Source organism: Corvus hawaiiensis, chromosome 1 (assembly GCF_020740725.1).
Source record: "Corvus hawaiiensis isolate bCorHaw1 chromosome 1, bCorHaw1.pri.cur, whole genome shotgun sequence".
NCBI lineage: Eukaryota > Metazoa > Chordata > Aves > Passeriformes > Corvidae > Corvus > Corvus hawaiiensis.
In genome coordinates, this window is record NC_063213.1 from 95,450,940 (window position 1) to 95,474,007 (window position 23,068).

Sequence of the window (23,068 nt, forward strand, 5' to 3'; positions counted from 1 at the left end):
CATGGGGAGGAAAGAGGAGGCAGATCCTGAACACTGAAACAAACCCAGGGCAGACACTTGGTAGCATATGAATCCTATACAGAGATCTTGGTGGCTGCAGACATGAGGGAGGATCCCTGATGGAGCAGTGAGTTTGGGGCTGGGCAGAGCCCGTGCCCGTTGTGGGGACAGAGGCACTGCAGGGCTCATGGCACATGCTGTGGCACAGCCTTTGCTGCTGGGCTTCCTCAGCACCGTCAGTGCACAGCAGGACCATGACAGAGCTGTAGGGATGATGGTCAGAAAGGAGACCACACCAGCCCACTGTGTCAGGGACTTATCACAAGCACTGCTGGTGCCTTTCTTCAGCAGAGAAGTGCTGGCACTCAGGAATTCCTCCACAGCACTGCTGGGCCTGGCACGGAGAGCAAGCCTGGGCTCCAGCCACAGCTCCAGAGCAACGTGCCCACACCAGGGCAGCACATCCCACCAAGTTCAGGTCAATGGGCTCCTGCTACAAAACAAATTTTTAAATTTCACAGCCCCTAGACTCCAGCATCTCACCTACACTGAGAATTCCTCAACGCTGACATCAGCTGCCAGCACAGCTGAGCCAGTGCCAGGTTATCCCCAAGGACAGGGAATGCCAGACACACTGCTCAGGGGCAGACAGTGGCAGCCTGTGGGGTGCAAGCACCATCTGCTCCGCTGGACCCCCAGAATGACCACGTTGGTCTGACCAGAGGTCACTCCAGCGCTGCCCCCAACCTCTGCCAGCGACATGCACAGAACAATCAGGGAAAGGTGATCCTGCCCCAGCACAGCCATCTGCTTCCCCAGGACTGACAGGGTCAGGGACTGTACCTGGGCCACACTTTCTGACAAGCTGGGAACTTTGTTATCAGCACTGAGAGCCTAAAGCTGAGTCATCCCTCTCCCAGCCACGGTGGTACAGAGCTTACCCCATCACCTCTGCACACACCCAGGGGCTTCCAGCAGGCTGCACATGCAAAATTAAAGTAAATGTTGTCCTGAGAAGGACAGCGAGGACCCCCACAGGCCACAACTCTGCCAAGTGGAGAAAAGCACTTGTGCTGCTGCTTCGCACCCTGGAACCACGGCATTCCTCTGGGGCAGCAAGGAAATATGACTGAAGGGCAAAAATCTGGTACAGTGCTCTGTTTTGTTTCTGATGGAAAAATAAAGATAGATGAAAACACCCAGGCTGCTCTATAAATACATCTCATTTTAATCACCTGAAATTAGTTCCCTGGCTTCCCCCAGCCTGCTTGGCAGCAAGTGCATTTCCTTCTGCCACTGAGGGCTTCCACAGCGTAGCAATAACGGCCAGTCCCCTGCTCCTGCCTCACCCCCTGGCACCACAGCAGGACTGCAGGACCCAGGCACGTGGCTGGCAGGGATACAGGGGGGCCCTTTGAGGCCAAGCTTGACCAGCCAGCTGGGACTGCTTCGAGGCCATCACAGGAACAGGGACCAGCTGCAGCCTCCAGTTTCACTTCTGGGCGGTCCCTCTCGGAACTGCCTAGAGCAGCTTTAGCCTCTCAAACACATCAACAGGGAGAACAGACAGACAGAGGATCTCGGAATATTCCTAAGTCTTTGGAAGGGTTCGCAGACTCATCTTGCCCCAAGAAATCCCGAGATGCAGCTACTTGCAGTCACAGTTTTGAAGCCAGGCCCAGAGAGCGACTCTTGGCAGCGAAACCTGAGACTGCAGTGGGGAAGGGGAGGAGGCTCCTGTCAGAAGAACTTGACACCTCTGCCGTCATCCAGCGTGATGATTTCAGCCTTGTGCTCCTGCTGCAAGGCTTGCAGGGCACGGAGCAGCATAGCCTCATCCAAGCCGTGAAACTCTAGGGAAGGACAAAGATCCCCATCGAAAAATAAAAATATAATAAATAAATAAAAATAGAAAAATAACATCAGGAAACAAACAGGCTGGTGAGCTCCAGGGACTGGGGTCAGCAATGCTGAGGGCTCTGAAGAGCACCGTAACACTACAGCAAACCCAGAGTCATGGCTACACTGACAGGCTCATCTCTACATCGCTGCTTTGGGAACAGAGCCTGAAGGTCATCAGACAGCAGGGATGAATCACAGCAGCCTGTAATGCAGTGCAGGAGCTTGGCTTGAAAACAAAACACCCCTCATCACACCAGGTAAAATGCTGGGCACTGGGGAAGTGAAAATGCAATTACAGAGGGGGACGTTCCTGCGAAGTGATAAAAGCCTTTGGAGCAGCACGTGCTAATGGTGGGAAAAGGTGAGTTTGCATTTGAGACTTCAAAATATTTAATCTACAAAACTGTAATCTGACAATCAAGTGTTTACGTGCTCCAATCCAATGAGCTCCGAAAACCTGCTCCAGAACATGAACTTTACCTTCATTCTCTGTATCATCTCCACTGGCCAGTTCATACAGTGTGAACACAGAGTTGGTCAGGCCATTCCTCGACACCTGGAAACACGAAGGCAATCTAGCAAATTTCGTCCGTGTGGCTGACCATCCTTGTCCGATCTCTCATACATCCCAGAGCGTGTAACATGGAGTGTGCACAACACTCGATAAGCAGAAGCCCCCTGGACACACACTGGGGGAGAGGGATCAGGAAGTGCAGCCTGAGGGAATGAAGATGGTTCCTCTCCTGCCGCTCTGCTCTTCCTGCCTGTGTGTTTCACAGTGAGGACTCAGGACATACAGAGGCCAGGCAGCGACGCTGCCCTGTCCTCCCCACGGAACAGCCAATGGCACCGAGGGTGGACAGCAACACCCACCGCTCACACTGCGGCTCACAGCAAGTGACAAGCTGCTAATAAGTCCTCATCTCTCTGCAACAGAGAGAAATGGAAGGAGAAAGGTAAAAGTAGTGAGGAAGCAAGCAGTGGTCTTTCCCAAACGGCAGCCAGGGCCCCCCGTCCTCATGGACACAGCCTGGTCTGGGTGTGCAGCCCCCATGCTCTCACCCATTGATAGATGAGCTTTCCCCATTCTTCTGGTCTCTTCCACATGATCAGAAAGCTGGTTTTGTTCTTATCTAACCATTCCAGGTTCCCTAGAAACAACATGGAACAGGGGTTGAAGCAGAGCACAAGTCACAAGTAAGGATCCAACATGCAGATTTCGGTACAAGAGCCAGACACTGCACCCAGAGGAGACTCCACGGACCAGCCCCTCCCCTGCAGTTCGCACCCACTTCCTAAATATTGCTGTGTCTACAGAAAGTGATTTCTCTGTCGAGCCCTCTCTTCCCCACGCAGCCAAATCTGCCTGCAAAGGCAGGGCTGGGTCCCGCGGAGCCGCGAGCAGCCCCGGATGGAGGCACAGCCCACACCCGTGGCATGGGCAAGCCCCGGGCCGGAGCTGCCCCGTGGCTGCTGCCCTCCCTGCCCCGCGGTCTGTGGGTCGGGCACAGGCCGCGGACGGGAGCACGGACGGACGAATGGACGAGGCACCCACCGTTCTTGCGGAGCTCCTCCAACACCACCTGGATGGATTCCAGCGGCAGCTTCCCTGGGCGCGGGTTAAGGAGGCGCTGATGGAGGCGGGGGGTGGGGGCGAGAGGGGCACGGGCGACGGGGCCGCGGGCAGCGGGCCCAAAGGATACGCTGGAGGCGGTGGTTGGCGAAGAGCGGAATGTCCTGAGCCTCCCGCACCGTCATGGCGGGCAGCCGGTGCTGCTGGCTGTAGGCGAGCGCCAGCGCGCACCAGGCCGAGAGCTGCTTCTGCCGCGTCTCGCCGTTGGGCTGCAGCCTGCGGGGTCGGGTCAGCACGGCGGCGGAGAGACACCGGCAGCCCCGGCCCGCGTCCCGACTCCCGCGCTCCCCGCCCCGACCCTCCCAGCCCCAGCCCCGGCCCCGGCCCCGGCCGCGCTCACGTGAAGAAGGGCGGGAAGCTGTACTGCCAGGGCCACACGAAGCTCATCGCCGCCACCGCCGGAACCACCGCCACTGCCGCCGCCGCTGCCGCCGCCGGAACCGCCGCCGCCGCCTTCCGCCCCGCCCCGCTTCCGGCCCGGCCGCGGGCCCCGCCCCGCCACAAGCCCCGCCCGCCACCTTCGGGCCGCGCCCCCCGCGCGCCGCGCCCGCCCCACTCAAGGCCCGCCCCTCCCCATGGCCCCGCCCCCTCCGCCCCTCCCGGACGGCGCCGGCTCCGGTTCTGGTGCCCGGTGCTGGTCCCGGTGTCCCGCCGGGCGCGTTCTCCACGGCAAGAAGCTGCCGCCAGGCCTGTGCCGGAGACCCGGGCCGGGACCATGGAGGGATCGAGCGGCCGAAGAACCAGCGCCAGGCGTGGGGGGAGAAGCGTTTAATCCCGGGCCGCGGGGCGGGGGAAGGCGCAGAGGGAACCGGCCGCCTCAGCAGCGCGGGTTGGTGGCCCCGAGAGCCCACCGGGCGCTTCGGGTGGTCGGGCAGCCCCGCAGCCGGGGGTCCGTGCCCCGACGCGGGACGGGACGGCAGCTTTAGGCCTGTGCCTTGCCGTCCTTGCTGCGCCAGATGACCAGGGTGACGAGGAATGGGATGAGGCAGATGGGTGCGATGATCATGGCCAGGAGCACATCTTCGGGCGGGTCGAAGTACACTGGGTGCTCCAGGGTGCAGTTGTGGAAGTAGAGATGATGGCTCTGGAAGATGTACTGCTCTGCCAGTGCGTTGGGGTAGCTGTAGTTCAGGTGGTCGGCCCAGGACTCCAGGCAGTTCTGCAGCTCGCTGTAGGGCCTGGGAAGAGAGCCGGGACACTGGCAGGGGATGGGACATCAGAGGCACAGATCCCAGACCAGCACTACCCCTCTGGACTGCCCAGCCCCTGCACCCTGCTACTGGTGGGGAAGGTCCTGCTGCCCCATACCTGCTGATGACTTTCCACTCGCACAACTCTGCCGTCGTCACATTCCTCATCAGGTCGACGAAGTAATCCCAGCACTTCTGTGTGATGTAGGTGTAATTCCTCTCTGTGAGGAAAGGGTCTGAGCATGGGCAGCATGCCTCTGCCCGCAGTGCATCCCTGCCTGCCCCTGCTGCCAGGTGATACCTGACATCTGGAGCCCTGCCCAAGCGAGCAGGAGAGACATCAGCACAGTGAGGAATGGACCCTGCAGCAGCCCTGGGGTGCTGCCTGGAGCCTGCAGCAGCACAGAGCAATGCCAGGGGGACAGAGGGAGGGCAAGCTGCTGCTGGCTGCCCCCACTGTGGGCAGTGGCAGGGAGAGCTTCATGGCACTGGCCAGCTATTTTTGGGATGACTAGGGGAAAGGAGGGGTCATTCTGTGGCACAGGGCCAGCCCAGGCCAGTTCACCATTTTCCCTACAGTTCTGCCTGGCCCTCGCTGAACCCCAACACTCACCCATGGGCTGGGCTGTCCCATTGGACATGGCTGTGGGTGGGCTTGTCCCAGCATTCTGGCCGAAGCTCGTTGTCACGGCGTCCGTGTGACAAAGGCCAGTCCCCAGGAGCACTGCAGAGGGAGGGACACAGGGTGAGAGGAGACATAGGGTCTGGGGGGTGTAGGAGTGCTGACAGGGCTCCATGCGCAGGAGCTGCCCGGGCAGAGGGTGGGTCTACAGGAGATACCTGCTTTTGGGTGTCCCTCAGGGGACAATGGAGCTGGCATGTGGGGCACAGGGAGCTGCCCAGAGCCTGGCACATGGTGGGGCTAGGGTATCCGGCCCCCCGTATGGCAGGAGCTGTGGGGAGGGGCTAGCCAGGCTGCAGGCAGCTGTCCAAAGGTTTGGAGGGGCTGTTTAGGGGCTATGGACCCTGGGCCATAGTCACAGTACAGGAGCAAACTGGGACCCCCACCCATGGGGAGTCAACGTGGTGCTGTGTTGCAGCCGGACAGGGCTGGGGCAGGAAGAGGAAGCACTGGCCACAGCACAGAACTGCTGAAGAGTCCCTCCGCCTGCCATCAGTCCCACACCCAGCACAGCTTGCCAAGGGCGTGGGGCACGTCTCGCCTGGCCCACGGGAGCCCCATGGCTCAAGGAAACTGCCCGATCCATCTTCTGCCCTTGGCTGAGGGCCTGCAGCATGGGGCACTGATGCTGGCTCCGCGCTGAACTGCCCGAGTGGGCCCTGCCTGGGCTGCTCATGGAGAGCTCCGGCACAGCTGGGCACTGGCCACGGGGAGCTCCTGGGCTGGTACGCTGGCTGTGGTAAGGGCAGCCCACCCTGTCCCAATCTCTGTCCCTGACAGAGATCCCATTCGGCCCCTCTGCCTGGACATGTGTGGTGCTACAACTCCTGTCCAGCCCGGGTCTTTGCAGGGCTCCCTGCCGGATCGTGGATGAGCGTGGTGGGAGCTGCCCCACAGCACCTGGTGCTCAACTGCCGCTGCCCCCGGCCATGCTCGCAATGGCTGCCCCAGCTAGCCTCAGCGCTGCCGGGCTGGTCCCATGTTGGGGTAGGGCAGTGGGTCGGGCTGAGTCAAGACCCCGGCCTCAGGCCCCACGAGTGGGAGGGCGGCCGTGTGCGGGGTGGTTCGGGGTGCGGAGCCCCCGGGGCGGCCCCCTGCGCACTTACCCCAGAGCAGCAGGAGCCCTTGGGAGAGACGGCCGGAGCTCATGTGCGCGCGCGGTGCCATCCTGCCAAAGCCTGCCGGCTAACGACCGGGACAAGGATTTCAATGGAAATAACAGGAAGCAACTCCTTTCCTCTGACAGGGGCAGTTTGACTACAGGAGACGTGTGAAAAATGAGATTGCTCAGTGCTGTTCTGAAGCGGCTCTCCCGGCGGGACCCTGCGCTGTCCCGTGCGGTGCCGGCCCCCGCGGGCATCGCTCCCGCACCCCGGCACCCACGAAGCCCGCGCCTTACCCACCGGCCTGGAGGATCCACTCCCTGCACGGCACGTCCAGCGTTACGAGGCCGCGATTTGTTTACTTGTGTATTTCTCTTTAATCCTGTCTGGGCTGGGTTGTGAAATCCCTCGTCTCCTGCGTGGAGGGCAGGCAGCCCAGCAGCGGGGGGAGTGGACGGGAAAGCATAATGTCCCCGGACGGGCGCTGCCGCCCGGGAATGGGGGCGGCAGGGGGACCCACGGCCCCAAAACCGCAGTTTCTGGTTCACCCGGGCACCTGCCCCACAGGCAGCACTGCCGGGGCAGCCCCAGCTCCTACCCGCGGCCAAGGAGGGAAGGTTGATGACACAACCTACCCCCAGGCACGAGGCCGAGGAGGTGGGGAGAGGGCAGACACTTGGCCGACTCTGCCAGTCCTTGGCCCCAGTGCCTTCCGCCTGCACCGTCCAGCCTGGCGCCTGCTTGACTCTGCCAGAGCCCCCGTTCCTGGAGCAGTTCCTGCCCAGGGGCCCATGTCCCCCCCACTGAGGGTGACTTCAGCCCGCGGGTCTGCGGCATTCCCACACAGGACCTGGCTGAGGCTGGGTGAGGTCGTCCTTTCACGCCTGGCCGGGGCAGAGCGCAGCCCAAAGCCTCCCCTTTAACAGCTGCCTGCAGACACGCAGAGCAGGGACTGGAGTGCAATCACGGCCAGCTCAGAGGAACCCTCCCTGCTGTGGACCGCACTGGGCTTCAGCTCCCCAGCAAAGGTCCTGGCAGAGCTGTCTGATGCTTCCCGGCCTGCAGCAGCCACCTTCTGCAGGCGAGTGGCCACATCTGGAAGTCATCCCCAGCACTCCAGTGGCTGCAGGGCTGGAGCCCCTGGTCCCTCTTTCTGGTGGAGCCGGCGGAGCCTCCAGCCGGGTGGCAGGAGCCTCTGCCAAGGAGACACCCAATGATCTCAGAGCGGCCCCAGGGTTGGGACGGAGTGGGGCGTCCGGAGGGGATGGGCAGGGACAGGACAGTGGCTGCCTGCCAAGGGCCTGGGCTCCCCACCCAGCCTGGCATCCCCGGCACTCCCTGCCAGCCTCCACCCGGGGTGTTGAGGAAGGGGCTTGGCCCGTGCAGGGTCATTTGCCTGGGACTTTTTTCCCAGTGTTCCTCCCAGGCAAATGCAGGCATCTGGAGCCCTGTGCCCAGCCTCTCCTTGTGCCATGGGACCCACTCCAACCCCAGGGAATCCCAAACTCCCCATCCATGCTCTGCCCTGTCACCCTCACCCTCAGTCCTCTCCTCCCACTCATTAGTTGCCAGGACTGGGAGGGAAGTGGGCTGTCGCTGGTCCCTCACAGACATGGAGGAACGCAGGAGATGGGCAGCTTCTCCCTGGGATTTGAGCCCCTTTCCAGGCTCTGCTGAGTTCCAGGGCAGCTGCAAGGGGAACGAGGCAGCTAAGCCCCAAGGCCACAGCCACAGTGGGCAGCCAACTGCCCAGTTCAGGGAGCCTGGCTTCTGTGCAGCTGGTGAAGTATTCAGCATGGACCCGCAGGAAGAAGGTACAGAGGATGGCCCCAGACCAGGGCAGGAGAGCAGCTGGGCCAGCAGCTCGGTGCAGCTGGAGAGCTCGCTGTAGGTGCTGTGGAGGGGACAGCATGAGGCCAGCCTGCAGGGCTAGGGACACATCCCTGTGATGGCCCTGCTCCGAGTGTGCATGCGGCACACTGGGGATGATGCTGACCCACCTGCTGATCTGCTCCCAGTGGCAGTGACTTCCCTTGGGGATGGCCATGAAGGTGGCATGGAAAGGGGCCCAGCAGTAGAGGGAGATCCAGCCCTGGTAGGTGTCCTGGCAGTGGGCTGGCCCCCCCAGCACCTCCAGAAGTCCTGCAGAGCACCAGACAGATCCTGGGATATTGCCCCACTCCCAGCTCTCTCCCTTGGTGTGGTTTCAGGAGGGCTGTTTGGGGTCACCCCTGGACTCTGCCCAGGATGGGGCAGGCACTCGGTTTGTTGTGCAGTTCAACACACAGCCCTGGGGGTCCCACACTAGGGCTGCCAGGGCTGCCTGTGGGGCCCCATGGGCTCAGCCAAGCCAGGAGTGAGCCTCTGAGGCTCTTGTGAGCCCCAGCACAGATTGCATGGGTCTCACCGAGGTCTGCGGCAGATGGGAAGGACAGCCAGGATGGCAAGAGGGAAGCTCTACTCACATCCTCATTCAGGTACAAGTAGTCACCTGGAAGGACAGACTGTGCCACTGCTGGTGGTAGGACCTGTGGGACCATGTGAGGTCCAAGGGGTGCCGGACATTGCCCTGCCAGTGGTAGAGCCCCCACTATAGCATTGCTGCACAAGCCGGGGCTGGAGCCACACTGGGATATGGCACCAGGGTATTACCTTCGTCCTTGAGATCCCCATGCTCAGTGTCCCCGTGCCCTGCAGCAAGGAGACACAGGATGCCAGGGCTGCACAGCCAGGAACAGCCCCAGTGCCCAGTCAGTGGTCCCAGCACAGCAGAGACCCCTCCTCCTCCTCCTCCTCCTCCTCCTCCTCCTCCTCCTCCTCCTCCTCCTCCTCCCAGGCTGAGCTGAGCACAGTAGAGGTGAAAGGGCTAAGGGAGCAGGGGCCTCCTGGCTCTGCCTTGGCCCTTGAAGCCTGGAAGAGAAGTTTCTGAGCCAACACCAGCTCCTGGGGGCAGAGAAGTGTGTGGCAAACCCTGCTCAGAGATCCTCTGAAAGAAGGCCAGGAGGGGCCTGGAGAGCACAGCTGCACTGGGACAGAGGAGAGAAACAGGCCAGGAGCCCTGTGGGGACTCGCTGTCTGCCAGACCCTGTGCCCAACCCCCTGGGGCCTCCGTGCAGCACCCCCAGCTGCCTCTGCCGCACCGCAGCAGTCCCAGCGGCAGGTCGGGCTACCCCCACCCCGCGGGAGCAGAGACAGGAGCAGAGACAGGAGCAGGCAGCAGAGCAGCCATAGCCCGAGGAGCATCCTCATCCTCCCGACAGTGCGACCGCTGCACCCGGGCTGGGGGCCCCCTGGGCATCTATCCCGTACCCCGGCCCGTCCCAGCGCTGTCCGCCCGCTGCCGAGCCAATGCCCGGGAAGGTCGGGGGACGCCGGGCCCCCGCCCCACCTGACTCAGCGGAGCTCCCACATGCAGGCGGGATGCACGGCTGCGGGCGCGGGCCGGCCCTGCTCGTCGCCCGCAGTCACTCGCCGGAGCCGCGGGGAAAGGGTGCCCCGGGGCAGCCGGCGCTCCGCACCGCGGACGAGGGACGGACGGGGCCCCCGCCGGGGAAGGAGCCAGCTCCGTCCGCTCCCCAGCGCCGGGGCCCCCGGGGCAGGAAAGCTGCCGCCAGCAGCCGCTTCCTGCCCGGCGCCGCCACAGGGAGGCCCAGCGGTGGGGCCAGAGGGACCCGGGACCACCGGAGCGACTCGTCGGGGAGCGTGGCCACGCCCGGCAAGGCTGTCCCGGGGCCCGGAGGGAGGCGGAACCGGGCGGGAGCGCCGCTGTCCCACCAAGCGCTTCCCGCGGGACCAGGCCGGGCCGGCAATAGGGGCCGGGAGGGCCCGCGGAGAGACAAGACCAGGCACACCGAGAATGGGCGGACACGGCACCGAGCCGCCGCCCTTAACCCGATCCCCGCAGCCGACAGGGGCGTTCTCCAGGCCAGAACGGGTCCTCTCCGCCGGGGCAGCCCATGTGGGCCGGCTCCACCGGTACCGGCAGCGGCGGCGCGGGGCGGGTGCTGAGGGCGTGAGGGGCGGGGCGGGCCTGAGGCGGGGCGGGGCCTGAGGCGGGGCGGGGCCTGAGGGCGTGAGGGGCGGGGCGGAGCCTGAGGCGGGGCGGGCCTGAGGCGGAGCGGGCCTGAGGCGGGGCGGGGCGCGGGGCGGGCCTGAGGCGGGGCGGGCCTGAGGCGGGGCGGGCCTGAGGCGGGGCGGGCCTGAGGCGGGGCGGGGCCTGAGGCGGGGCGGGGCCTGAGGCGGGGCGGGCCTGAGGCGGGGCGGGGCCTGAGGCGGGGCGGGGCCTGAGGCGGGGCGGGGCCTGAGGCGGGGCGGGCCTGAGGCGGGGCGGGCCTGAGGCGGGGCGGGGCCTGAGGCGGGGCGGGGCCTGAGGCGGGGCGGGCCTGAGGCGGGGCGGGGCCTGAGGCGGGGCGGGCCTGAGGCGGGGCGGGGCGCGGGGCGGGCCTGAGGCGGGGCGGGGCCTGAGGCGGGGCGGGCCTGAGGCGGGGCGGGGCGCGGGGCGGGCCTGAGGCGGGGCGGGGCCTGAGGCGGGGCGGGCCTGAGGCGGGGCGGGCCGGCGCGCGCGCAGTGTCGCGGGGGCGCGCGGCCTCCCCCTGTCGCGATGGCCGAGCAGTGAGTGCGGGCGGGGCCGGGGGGTCCCGGGGGGCAGCGGGTCCCCGTGGTACCGGCCGGGCCCCGCGGGCGGGGAGTTGGCGGCTCGGACCCGCTCCCCCGGCCCGGCGGCGCCGCCGGCCTCGGCTCGCTCCGGTTCTTGTCGCCGGGCGTGGGGAGCGCTCGGGCCCGGCCGGAGCGGCAGGGAGGGCGGCTGGAGTGGACCCGCGGCTCTCCGGCGGCGTGTACCGGGAGAGGGCGGGCACCCCAGCAACCCCCGGGCTCAGGTGCTGCGCCGGGGGCTGGGGGGACAGGAGCGGCCGGTTCTGGTCAGCACCACCCCTCGCTGCTGTCCCGGGCCTGTCCGTGCGCTTTGGCTGTGGGTGTTCCGCAGTCAGCAGCGCTGCAGAGCGACGCCGTTATTTTGTTTGGTTTAAGTCTATGATGCATAGAGTGTTTTTCCCATCCACAGGGATGTTATTCTAATATCACTTGTTTTGGGGTTGAGCTCTCCATTATTTAATGTTTATTCTTTCTGTATTGTTATAGAAAAATGGAAATTACCGCTCCTCCGACATCCAAGTGTATCATGTACTGGAAAAGGAAAGTCAAGTCCGAGTACATGCGTCTGCGGCAGCTCAAGAGGTTCCAGGCGAACATGGGAGCAAAGGTACAGCCACAGCAAGGACTGGGCTGAGATGTCCCCAGAAAGGCTTCATTTCAGCTCAGAGTGTCCAAGTTGTGCCAGAGGGTGTCAGCAAGGTGAATTGATAAGCTGTGCTTGACTTGCAAGCTGGATAAATGGGAAGAGATGCCACTTCTCCTCGTGCTCTGTCTTGAGCCGTGTGGGCAGCAGCTGTCGCACACACAAAGCCGTTGAACAAGTGCTGGTGTAACTGCAGCAGGAGAGCTCCTTCACAGCTGGTTTTTACAGGATCTCCCTGCTGAACCCTTTCAGTGCTGTGGGAGTTCTCAATGGGTTTTCTTAAATTTTGAGAGCTCCTTTCTCTCCTTTCAGGCTCTCTTTGTGGCCAACTTTGCAAAGGTTCATGAAAAGACTCAAATCCTTAATGAAGACTGGAAGAAGCTTCGAGTGCAGCCAGTGCAGTTGATGAAGCCAGTCAGCGGGCACCCATTCCTGAAACAGGTGTGCAGAGCAACAGCAAGTGGGGGCTGGAACCAGGACTCTGCAGGGAGCTGTGGGGATATGGGATGAGTTTTTGTCTGTGTTGCCGGAGGTCAGTGTCAGGCCATGCCTCACATTTCTGGAATGCAGAAATGGACAAAAAATACCCCCAAGGCATTTTCCTGTGATGGAGTCCACAGAGTGGATGTGGGGCTTCTGTGTTTGTCCTGGATTCAGTTTTCCTCAGGCTGTGGCAGCCTCCCAGAGTGGTTCCTCACTGACCTTCTCTGTACTTGTATTCCAGTGCACTGTTGAGAGCATTTTCCCAGGATTTTCAAGTCAGACACTGTACATGAGGACCCTGAACACAGTGGCACTGGTGCCCATCATGTACTCCTGGTCCCCTCTTCAGCAGAATTTCATGGTACGTGGGAAGCGTGGGGTCTCAGTGAGGTCAGTGTCTGACTGTTACACAGTTGGGAAGTGGTTCTTCATCCCAGTTGTTTCAGGCAACATGTGCTTGAGGGATGATGGAAAGTGTTGCTTTAGTTGCTTGTTTTGTAGAATCCCATAAGCCAGCCTTGTGTCCACGCTACCTCACCCAGACAGTCTCCTTTACACGTGACTCCTTGACAGAGTCACCATTTCTTCACAGGATTCAAGGAGTAAATATAGTTTTTGGGGGGGTTTTGTTTGTTTGTGTTTTTTCCTAAGATTTTTATTTCCTTTTATATGAAAAGTTTTATTTCTTAGGCAGGTCCTTTCCTTTGTGAATGGGTTACAGTGGGATAGCACTGATGTGTCAGTGATGAGACATCTGAACCTTTGCTGTGCATGATGTTGTTGGCAGGTCTGAGGGACCAGAGCAGCCTTGGGCACAGCCCTGCTGGGGTCAGCAAACACTGCTTTTTCTGAGTTGTGTCTGATCTCTCTTCAGGTGGAGGATGAAACGGTTCTGTGCAATATCCCTTACATGGGCGACGAGGTGAAGGAAGAAGATGAAACTTTCATCGAAGAACTTATTAATAACTATGATGGGAAAGTTCACGGAGAGGAAGGTAACCTGGGAGCAACCAGCTGTGTCCACTCAAGGCCAGGTTGGATGGGACTTGGAGCAACCTGGTCTAGTGGCCTGTCCATGGCAGGGATGGAACAAGATGAGCTTTAAGATCCCTTCCAACCCAAACCTTCCTATGGTTCTGTGATTCAGTCTCTTGCAAATCACATATCCAAGTAGTTCAGAAGTCAAAAGGTGGCAGCAGTAACCAGCTTTTCTGTGAGAGCTCTCAGAGCAGGGAAACAGGATGGTGTGTGCTGTTCTCCTTTGCATGGGCACATTCCTGCCTTTGGATACCTCACTCCGTTTTAACACCTGGAGTGCTCTGGAGCCAGTGCTCCTGTGTACAGGGATTCACAGGCATTCTCTGGGATGCTGAAAATGTGCTGGAGGGCAGGAGGAGCTCAGCAACCCTGTTCTGCTTGTTGCCTTAGCCAAGAGTTTAATCAATGAAAAGCGCTGCCTGCCTCATCATAAAATTGCCCAGGAGGAAGACAGGGAAAACTGGTGTGGCCTGTCCCCAGATTGCTGAAAATGATACAACACTACTGACTCCAGTGCTAAAATCCCACCTACTCCAACAAAACTGAGAGAAGGGCACTGGTTGGTAGCAGAGCACATTGGCTTGTGGTTTGCCATGGTGAGAAATGAGAAAGATGGTGGCACTCCCACTTCTGTGTGTTTCAGAAATGATCTCAGGGTCAGTCCTCATCAGTGATGCTGTGTTCCTGGAGCTAGTGAACGCTCTGAATCAGTACTCGGATGAGGAAGAGGAAGGACACAATGATTCTGAGGTGAAACAGGAGGATGGGAAAGAGGAGCTGCCAGTGACAAGGAAAAGAAAGCGAATTGCAGTGGAAGGTGGGTTTGGCCCCCAGAGAAGTGGGGGTTATGTTGGTCATGTTTCCATCCTGCCCTGCCTGAGCACTGGGCACTGCTCTCCTGCCATCAGTGGGTTGTTAATGTGCCGCCAAGAGTAGTTCCAGCTTGACAAGTTCTGTAGCAGAAGGGAAATGATTTGCTCTCACTGTCCGCTGTGGACAGGAGAAGAAATCACCAGCTTAGAGTGTGGTGAGGAGTAATTTAGATGCGTCATCTGGAAACCCACTTCCTGGTAAGATTAGCAAAGCTGGGTGTTATCTGAGAGGTTGTGGGAACTCTGCTGGTGGAGGTTTTCAAGTGCTGGTCTGGCAAGCACCTGTCAGGGAGGTGTGGGTGGATCTGTTTCTGTGGGAGGCAGGAAGATGGACCTTTTCAAATCCCTTCCAGACCTGCTTTCCATGTATTAGTGTTCCTCTTCCCTCTCCTGTGCCACCTGGAGCTCTTGTTGCTTAGAGGAAGCTCTGGTTTGTGGGATTTTCATGTGTCCTGGATGACCTTCTGAATGCTGATGGGTAATTTTGTCTTTGTCCTTAATCTGTAGGGATGCAGGTGGCACAAACACCAAGACTTTTGTGGATGTAGAAAAGCATTGTCTGCAAGTTCTGTCCTGGCAGAAATAAATAGTAATAGCACTTAAGAAGAGTTGGTACTTCCAGCAGTACATTGTGCTATGCTGAAAGTGGCCTAGCGCTGCTTCTGGAAATGCCTTAGCCTGGTTTCAGGACACAAGGTTTATCTGTTGTGCATGGGATTACATTTCTGTGATAAAATACAATCCTGAGCATCTCTGGAATTGCTCTGTGCAAGAAGGAAAGACCCATTCACATCAGCTTGGGTGAGGAATTGTGTCTTCTTTTTGCAGGTAACAAGAAGTGTTCCAAGAAGAGGTTCCCCAATGACATGATATTCACTGCTATTTCTTCCATGTTTCCTGAGTATGGCTTCCCAGAGGATATGAAAGAAAGGTAGAAAATCCCTGCTCTGGTTGTCTGTTACCTTTCTTAGCAAGATTTAAAATCTTTATTTCTGAGACCATCACTGTGGGCTGGCTGGGCCACAAAGCTCGGTGCCTGCAGGCTCCACAGGCAGAGTGTGTTTTGAGTGTTACAAACTGCAGTTTGGCCTTGAGGTACCTGGGCCAGAGCCCGATAGGCCCAGATAGTGATGTAGGCATGTAAAGCTGTCGCAGGCGGTGGGGAAAGCGTGCACATCCCTGGGTGTTTGTGTTTGTCACCAGGTACCGGGAGCTCACGGAGGTGTCAGACCCGAACGTGCTGCCGCCGCAGTGCACTCCCAACATCGACGGGCCGTGCGCCAAGTCGGTGCAGCGGGAGCAGTCCCTGCACTCCTTCCACACCCTCTTCTGCCGCCGCTGCTTCAAATACGACTGCTTTCTGCATCGTAAGTGCCGTCTCAGCCGGACGCTTCCCTAGAGCCCTTTCTCCTCAGTTTTCCTCTGCACACCTTGTTTAGTTCCGTGCTGGAGTCTCTGGAGGGTGGTGCCTCATGAGTTTGCAGTGGGGCCTTAGGAGCTGACAGGTGCCCAGAAGCCTTTTGTACAGACGGCTCCGCTCTTTGCTCCCACGGATGGCAGACCGACACGCGTGGCCGTGCCCTCTCCGCGCTCAGCACGCCGCGTCCGAGCTCCCGGCAGCTTGTGCAGTAGTCCTGCCGCCACCAGACTTTGCTCTTGCTTTGCAGAAGCTCGTCAGTGAAAGGCATGAATGTTTCACTGCCAAAGTCTGGACATGCCCCTGTGTTTTGTTGCCTCACTGGAACTTACGGCTTCGTCTTAGTCATGTTCCTGCGGTTGGCCCCTGCCAAAGCCTTTTGGATACTGATTAGCTGCTGGACCTGCTGTTCTCCAGGTCTAAGGGCTTCTTTGGGAAGTCACAGGACTTTTTCCAGTGAATTATTTATTAAAAGATATAATATTGAGATCACGTGGTCTTTTTGTTTCAGTGTGAAAGCGGATCCTTTTCCTCTGGCCTCTCCTTCCCAAGCTGCCTAGTCCCCGTTGTGGGTTGGAGCAGGGCTACGCCACGGGTCTGGTCGCCTCAGGCCCCACTGCCAGGGGAACCCTCAGGCACACAGGCTCCTGCTTCCTGTCCCTTGCAGAGTGGGGGGAGACTCTTGGAGAATGCTAATAGTAAAGATAATTGTTACTTTTTCAGCTTTTCATGCTACTCCTAATGTGTACAAACGAAAGAATAGAGAGACCAAGATTGAGCCAGATCCTTGCGGCGCAGACTGTTTCCTCTGGCTGGTATGTTTCTGTGTCACTGCTTTAGCAACCATGAGAGAAGTGCCCTGGCCAGCTCTGCTCTGCAGAGCTCTGTGGATCCTTTTCACAACTTGGATGATTTTTTCAGAATTAGTTCTGGTCCTTGTTGGATTCAAAGGAGCATGAATGCAAATGCAGACCTTACCAGATGCATATTATAGTAGATCTCCAACAAAGACTAATTCCAGAGCTAGCAGATGGGAAATTGTGTGACAAATGATTTCTCTAGACTCAATGCAGTGTTAGAGAAATTAAGCCCACGTTAAAAAGGAGCAGAGTGAGAAACCAGGAGTATCCAGAGGAGTGGGCTGGGGTTCAGGGCCAGGGATCCTCTGCTGACCAGGCAGAGATGCCGAAGGGAACGAAGTGGGAATCTGCAGGACAGGCAGCTGGCACGGTTTGGCACTTGCTGAAGGGACCGCACATGGCCGGCCTCTTCTACCTGCTCTTGGTGGTGGCAGGACAGGACTTGTCCCAGGGCCTGTGGAAAAGCCTTCCTGCATTCACTGGTCATCTGCCACCTCTCTTGTCTTCTGCTCTGCTTGCAGGAAGGAGCCAAGGAGTTTGCTGCACTGCACAACCCCCGATCCAAGTGCTCGGGCCGTCGCCGCCGGCGGCACCACGTGGTGGGCGCATCGTGCTCCAACACCCCGGCTGTCACTGAGACCAGGGAGGGCGACAGCGACCGGGACACAGGCAACGAGTGGGCCTCTAGCTCCTCGGGTAGGGTGCCAGTCCTGAGACACCCCACTCCTCTCTGTGTGGGCAGTGAGGGCAGGCAGCTCCTCACAGCTGGAGCACTCCCAGGCTCCCCTCTACTTCCTGCACAGCTGGAGAATTTGGAGTTAGCAGTCAGTGTTCCCAGCAAACCTGAGGGACACCAGCTCTGCCCTTGCTGCTGTGGGATTCACTGTCCTCTCCCAGGAAGGAGGAATGTTGCCAGGCAAAGCAAGAGCTTTGCTGGGACCTGCAGAGGCCAGAGCGAGCCCTTGGCTCCTGAGCACCGTGCCTGGCCAGAAGCAGGAGTGTGTGGCTGGGAGTGCAGTGCAGGGTTGCAGGGCACTAGGGGGTGACCACTGCCCCCAGAACCATGATGGCCAGGTGCCTTCTTCCAGGCTTAATATCTGCCTTTCCTGCCAGAGGCCAACTCCCGCTGCCAAACCCCCACTAAGCAGAAGCTGAGCCCAGCCTCCTCCCAGCTGTTTGCGGTGGAGACGCCGCAGGAGCCCGTGGAGTGGACAGGAGCCGAGGAGTCACTGTTCCGCGTCTTCCATGGGACCTACTTCAACAACTTCTGCTCAATTGCCAGGCTGCTGGGGACAAAGACCTGCAAGCAGGTGGGTGCCCAGAGCAGGCAATGCAGCAGCAAGAGAGGGGCCCAGGCCAGAGCCAGTGCCTGTTGGTTTTATTTCTCTGCCACAAACCTCCCTTTGGAAAGTGCCACATCTACGCTTCTGGAGTTCAGGGTGTTACTCTGCAGCAGTGCTGCTGTTGGCAGAGTGAGCCGTGTGTGCCTGTGTCCCTCCCACATGCAGTGTCACACCAGGTGTGCAGGCACTCATTTTTCAGGCAGGAGGAGCAACAGTGCCTGTAGGCAGGAAAATGGGCCAGAGATGCTGCTCTCTGGGCCCAGGCCTGGGAGCCTTGCTGTGCTTAGTCACACTCTCCTTATGCTTCTGATAAAACAACATGAGTGCACTGAACTTGTTCTTACTTTTGCTTGTGTTCTTCACTAGGTCTTTCAGTTTGCAGTAAAGGAATCGCTTATAACAAAACTGCCAACAAACGAGTTAATGAATCCATCCCAGAAGAAGAAAAGGAAGCACAGGCAAGTGTCGGACAAGCTTGTTTTGTTCTTAAAATGCAACCAGATCCGCTGCTTTTTGTGCCAACGCATTCCTGGTAATCCCCATCTGGCTCCCATCTGTGCGCATGTCCTGCTGTCACATGGGGCTGCTGCTGCTGCTGCTGCTGGGCGCTGGCCCTGGCCCAGCTCCAGGGCTGCTGCTCTGGCTGGGGGCTCCGTGGCCCTGCAGCCCCAGGCTCGGCTTGAGGACAGGGCAGCGCTGGCTGCTGGTCCCGGTACCGCTTCCCTAACAGCAGCCTCAGCTCCCTGACTTGTCACCCACTTTGTGTGTTGATCCCAATGTGTCCAGTGTTATTCTGGCTCTGGTGTTTGGCTTAAAGAGCTTCTGCTGCAGCTGCATCGCTCTCATCTCTCTCTGCTCTATGGTGGCTGCTGATCATTAATGCATGAATCTGCCAGGCCCGTCTCTGCTGTGCTGGCCGCTGGTGCCGAGCGGCCCTGGCCGGCTCTCCCTGATGGCTAACGCATCCCCTCAACCCTCTCTGCTCCTTTTCCAGGCTGTGGGCTGCACACTGCAGGAAGATCCAGCTGAAGAAAGGTAGCGTTGGCCGTGGCTGTGTCATGGGAGGTTTGCGAGGGTTGAGTTCTCCAGCTCCGACTGCCGCAGCGGGATGGCCACGTCCTGCTCACCAGCCTGGCAGGTCCAGCAGCGTGGAGGGGAGTGACTACCCCTGACCAGGCTCCTTGGGGTGCTGGGGGCATTGTGGCCGTGCCAGTGCCCACCGAGGCTGCATGTGCAGCGGGGTTTGCTGCAGCCAGGGGAGGCTGAGGGCTGGTGTGCAGCCCTGCAGTGGACTGGGCTGTGGTCAGTGGGCACAGCCATGTGTGTGCCTGTGGGAGCTGGGTGCTGCCAGGCTCCCTGTGCAGTGCAGGCAGATGGGCAGCTTGCACCTTCTCGGCTCCAGCACCCTGCATGTGCTGCCTTGAAAAGGTTCCTGCAACATGCAGCTTTTGATCTTGGCATCTCTCTTCTTGTTCTAGATAATTCACCGACCCAGGTGTACAACTATCAGCCCTGTGACCACCCTGAGCATCCCTGTGACAGCTCCTGCCCTTGCATCATGACTCAGAATTTCTGTGAGAAGTTCTGCCAGTGCAACCCTGACTGTAAGGAGAGGTCAAGGACTATCGGGCAGGAAAGCAGCCAGCTCTCCTGGCACAGAGCACAGGGAGGGTGCAGAGCTGGGGCTTGCTGGAGGCCTGCTTTATTCCTGCACTCGCTGCTCTGTCCGTCTGCAGCAGTTCTGTTAGCAGCCTGCAAAAGTCCAAAGGGAATTGGTTCCGTGCTGCCCTGCAGCTCTTGGCAGCCGAGATGCTCCTGTTAGTGCTTGTCCCTGTGTCTGTATCCTGCAGGTGCTGCTGCTGGTCCCCTGTGAGCAGGATGTGCCTCCAGCAGTTCGGGTGGGCGTTGGGTCACTGCTCTGCCATGTTTGTTTTTCCTGTCTGGGTTTCCATTCCCAGCTCTGCAATGGAGATAACAGCCAGACGTTGTTCTGTCCCTGCCCAAGGCCTGCCAGGGCGAGATCTGGCTGGGGAGGAGCATCTGGGGCAGAGACCCTGCATGGCCCCTCTGTTCTCTGCCAAACCTCACAGTGCAAACCCATGGTCTGTGTTGCTACAGGTCAGAACCGCTTCCCAGGCTGCCGCTGTAAGACCCAGTGCAACACCAAGCAGTGCCCCTGCTACCTGGCTGTGCGGGAGTGCGACCCAGACCTCTGCCTGACCTGTGGCGCTTCAGAGCACTGGGACTGCAAGGTGGTCTCCTGCAAGAACTGCAGCATCCAGCGAGGCCTCAAAAAGGTATTGACAGCAGTGTGGCAGGGGCTGGCTCAGGGCAGAGCTGATACCCAGCTGCTGCTGCTATGTGGAGGGGGGGGAATAACTTCCCTGCAGCTGCCAGAGTGCCAAAGTGGAAAAGAATCTGCTCTGCCCCGGGCCTCTGCAGCACTTACTCTGGAGTAGGGATTGTGGATGTGAAAATCAGGAGATGAGAGTTACGTGAGGAATGGTGAGAGCAAGGGAATGTATAAAGTGACTCCAGAGAAAGATTTAGTCTTGGATTCTGCTGGTCAGAGCAAGGAATTGCACATTAAAAAAAAGAGAAATTCAGAGAAAGTTCCAGATTAGTGTGTGTCAAGTCCTGTGCAGCTCCACGTAATGGTGTAAGTCTGTAGGGAGCTGTGTGTCACCATAACAAGGGGATGCTGGGTGGACACTGTCTCCCCTCTGCCCCCATGATCTGTGTGCTGGGAGGTGCTGTACCTGCCAGCTGTCCCCATCTCCTTCCATTTTCATTCCAGCATTTGTTGCTGGCCCCATCAGACGTGGCTGGCTGGGGGACTTTCATCAAGGAGGCTGTGCAGAAGAACGAGTTCATCTCCGAGTACTGTGGGGAGGTCAGTGCTGCTGCCTGTGCTGGGGCTGCACGCCAGGCACACGGGGGCTGCGGGTGCTGGGAGAGCTTCCTTTGCCTGTGGGGTCAGCTGCCTTCCCTGGCTCGGCTGCGCCCGTGGGCTCACTCTGACCACATTTGGAGATCGAGCCCTTTGCTGTCTGGGGACACGTCTCAGTGGCCCTCCAGTGTGGAGGAGCGTGTTGTGTGTGTGCTGCTACCTGAGAGCCCTGCTCTGGCCTCTGCCCCATCCCTGGGAGCCTTGGCAAGCTCCTGCCCATGAGGTGGGAGGGAGAGCAGGAGGGTGTTTCCAGGAGGCAGGTGAGCACCTGGCTCAGCCCTCAGCTGCTGAGTCTCTCAAGGTGTTCTCCCTCTACAGCTCATTTCACAGGATGAGGCTGACAGGCGAGGAAAGGTCTACGACAAGTACATGTCCAGCTTCCTCTTCAACCTCAACAATGGTAACTTCCTGAGGTGTTCAGGGGTGAGAGGCCAGAGCTGCTGGCCAGGTGGGCAGGCTCAGCCCACCTCTTGCCTGGGTGATGGGCCTGGCCTTACATCAGGTTTTGTTTGGGTTTTTGTTTTTTTTTTTGGTAATAGATTTTGTTGTTGACGCTACTCGCAAAGGAAATAAAATCCGCTTTGCCAACCACTCGGTGAACCCCAATTGCTATGCGAAAGGTGAGGTTCCGCTGCCCAGCCAGGACAGATGGGGCTCAGTGCTGCAAGAGCTCTGGCCCAGGCTGGGGCTGCAAATCTCTGATGTTGCATCTCTGGTTGCAGTTGTGATGGTGAACGGAGACCACCGGATCGGTATCTTCGCCAAGAGAGCCATCCAGGCAGGAGAGGAGCTCTTCTTTGACTACAGGTACCTTGGCCAGCAGGGACCTTGGGCTGCAGGGACCTTGGGCTGCAGGGTCAACCCCACCTTCTGTGTGGGAGGTCATTGCTGCAGCCATGACTTGCTGTCCTGTAGGTACAGCCAGGCAGATGCCCTGAAGTATGTCGGCATAGAGAGGGAGACGGACATCATCTAAGCTCCAGGGTGGTCCTGGCACACCTTGCTGCTGCACCTTGTAAGCAATGCCATGTTTGCTTCACGCTGACATGACTGCTGCTGTTCCTGCTGCTGTGTGTGTCACAAGTGCTACTTTCCATCTAGACACCAGAGAGACTCGGGGCAGGAGTGTACGCAGTCCCTGGGCCATGGCTGCTGTCCCAGAGTGGTTTCCCCTCTGCCCCAGCTGGCTGGGAAACAGGGACTGCCCAGGTGTGGCTGGAGTGGCACCAAGGGATGCCTGGGGATGGGAGAGCAGCACTATGCAACACAATACTTTGAGTAGGGGTGCCACTGAGCTGGGTAGAGGATGATGTTACAGTCACTGCCTGTGGTGACCTAGGGGAGGCTCCGCAGAAACCTTCCTTGGGCTTTGTGACCCCCTGGCCCTGGGAATAAAGAGGAAGTATTCTCTGGCAGGGTGAGGTTTAGCCTTGGCACCCCATGCAAAAAGGAAAGAAAAAAGCACTTTAAACTAATCCTCAGCTGGTGGCTGGGCCCTGTATTTGCGCTGGGGTGGAGGGACTGCAGGCGTCCCAGGTGTCCTGCCTCCATCAGCACCTTTGCTGGGGTGTTGCTCCAGGCCTGGGACACGGCAGGCTGGCTGGGATCTCGGGTGACCTGAAGGTTGGGGCTGTCCCCTGAGAGCCACATATGCCACCAGCTGCCTGCCTGGCCTGGTGCTGGGTGCTGGGCTGTGCTCCCAATGTCCAGGGCTGGGTTCCCAGGATGACAGGGGGAGCTTGGCTGAGCCCTGACGTGACTCCAGGGCCCCAGCCCCTTACCAGCTGTTTAGTCCAGGAACACACAGAGGTGCTGGGTTTGCCTGGGAGCCAGGGCCTCCCTGGCCCAGCCCTCACCACGCTTTCCCAGTCCCCTGCCATGGCAGGCCAGGCTCTCTGTCCTTCCCATTGTCCATGATGGCCCTGTGGAGCCTGGAGGTGTTTAGGTCTGTCTTGGAGCAGTGCTTGTATCCCAGCACCTGCCTGAGCCTTGCTCCCTGCCACCTCCATCCACCCAGCTCCTGCCAACCCTGCTCTTGCCTAAGCGTCTTCTGCCACTTTGGCCATATCTGCACTATGCCAGGCTTGTGTCTGTGGTTTGTTGACGGTGAATAATGGTAATAATAATGCACTTTAAATAACATGGCTTGTAGCCTTTGTCATAATAAAGTGGTAGCAAAGACCCTCCCCTGCTTGCTGGCCTCTGTTACCCTGGGGAGCAGCTGGCAGCAGCCTGTTCCCTGACTGTCCCCTGCCTGCTGGGCTCAGCCCGGCTGTCCTGGACAGTCCAGGGGGAATCA

General features: G+C 59.4%; 3 protein-coding genes across 12 annotated transcripts; 1 reads left to right on the forward strand and 2 right to left on the reverse strand.

Annotated features, from left to right (window-relative positions):
* Positions 1–1,205: 1,205 nt before the first annotated feature.
* On the reverse strand, positions 1,206–3,991 carry VPS25 (vacuolar protein sorting 25 homolog). The gene is made up of 6 exons (XM_048316436.1): positions 3,876–3,991; positions 3,606–3,751; positions 3,458–3,511; positions 2,965–3,053; positions 2,383–2,458; positions 1,206–1,853 (listed from the first exon to the last, which is right to left on the reverse strand). Exons 1-6 carry the CDS (start codon positions 3,920–3,922, stop codon positions 1,741–1,743), a joined length of 525 nt encoding a protein of 174 aa, XP_048172393.1. The 5' UTR covers positions 3,923–3,991; the 3' UTR covers positions 1,206–1,740.
* Positions 3,992–4,288: 297 nt separating this feature from the next.
* RAMP2 (receptor activity modifying protein 2) lies at positions 4,289–9,310 on the reverse strand. Of its 8 annotated transcripts, XR_007206338.1 has the most exons (7): positions 9,163–9,310; positions 8,976–9,038; positions 8,511–8,653; positions 8,049–8,404; positions 7,583–7,705; positions 6,807–7,440; positions 6,572–6,664 (listed from the first exon to the last, which is right to left on the reverse strand). XR_007206338.1 is itself a non-coding variant. In XM_048316504.1 (6 exons), exons 3-6 carry the CDS (start codon positions 6,572–6,574, stop codon positions 4,458–4,460), a joined length of 531 nt encoding a protein of 176 aa, XP_048172461.1. In that variant the 5' UTR covers positions 6,575–6,664; positions 6,807–8,404; positions 8,511–8,669; the 3' UTR covers positions 4,289–4,457. The 8 variants fall into 8 exon arrangements, 1 of the variants encoding a protein (XP_048172461.1); XM_048316504.1 differs by lacking the exons at positions 8,976–9,038; positions 9,163–9,310 and adding exons at positions 4,289–4,713; positions 4,844–4,946; positions 5,339–5,449 and having other exon boundaries at positions 6,514–6,664; positions 6,807–8,404; positions 8,511–8,669; XR_007206339.1 differs by lacking the exon at positions 7,583–7,705.
* Positions 9,311–10,254: 944 nt separating this feature from the next.
* Positions 10,255–22,950, forward strand: EZH1 (enhancer of zeste 1 polycomb repressive complex 2 subunit). 3 transcript variants are annotated; one of them, XM_048316452.1, is made up of 20 exons: positions 10,255–10,485; positions 11,650–11,770; positions 12,119–12,247; positions 12,531–12,650; positions 13,164–13,284; positions 13,971–14,144; positions 15,028–15,130; positions 15,403–15,566; positions 16,340–16,431; positions 16,998–17,172; positions 17,590–17,786; positions 18,186–18,277; positions 18,814–18,854; positions 19,298–19,423; positions 19,938–20,116; positions 20,617–20,712; positions 21,088–21,169; positions 21,309–21,389; positions 21,492–21,576; positions 21,685–22,950. In XM_048316452.1, the coding sequence occupies exons 1-20, from the start codon at positions 10,367–10,369 to the stop codon at positions 21,743–21,745; spliced, it is 2,358 nt and encodes a 785-aa protein (XP_048172409.1). In that variant the 5' UTR covers positions 10,255–10,366; the 3' UTR covers positions 21,746–22,950. The 3 variants fall into 3 exon arrangements, with proteins under 3 accessions (XP_048172409.1, XP_048172416.1, XP_048172425.1); XM_048316459.1 differs by lacking the exon at positions 10,255–10,485 and adding an exon at positions 11,059–11,121; XM_048316468.1 differs by lacking the exon at positions 10,255–10,485 and adding an exon at positions 11,107–11,125.
* The last annotated feature ends 118 nt before the right edge of the window (positions 22,951–23,068 follow it).

Bases quoted from the DNA above. Each gene is read 5' to 3' on its own strand.
- RAMP2 (XM_048316504.1), bottom strand. From the start codon at position 6,574: ATGGCACCGCGCGCGCACATGAGCTCCGGCCGTCTCTCCCAAGGGCTC. The intron at 5,450-6,513 runs GTAAGTGCGCAG...CTCCCTCTGCAG, and splicing joins AGGGCTCCTGCTGCTCTGGG to TGCTCCTGGGGACTGGCCTT. The intron at 4,947-5,338 runs GTGAGTGTTGGG...CTTTCCTCACAG, and splicing joins TGGGACAGCCCAGCCCATGG to AGAGGAATTACACCTACATC.
- VPS25 (XM_048316436.1), bottom strand. From the start codon at position 3,922: ATGAGCTTCGTGTGGCCCTGGCAGTACAGCTTCCCGCCCTTCTTCAC. The intron at 3,054-3,457 runs GTGGGTGCCTCG...TGTTGTTTCTAG, and splicing joins GGAGGAGCTCCGCAAGAACG to GGAACCTGGAATGGTTAGAT. The intron at 1,854-2,382 runs GTAAAGTTCATG...GTCCTTCCCTAG, and splicing joins AGATGATACAGAGAATGAAG to AGTTTCACGGCTTGGATGAG.
- EZH1 (XM_048316452.1), top strand. From the start codon at position 10,367: ATGGGCGGACACGGCACCGAGCCGCCGCCCTTAACCCGATCCCCGCAG. The intron at 17,173-17,589 runs GTAGGGTGCCAG...CTTTCCTGCCAG, and splicing joins GTGGGCCTCTAGCTCCTCGG to AGGCCAACTCCCGCTGCCAA. The intron at 21,390-21,491 runs GTGAGGTTCCGC...CTCTGGTTGCAG, and splicing joins CCCCAATTGCTATGCGAAAG to TTGTGATGGTGAACGGAGAC.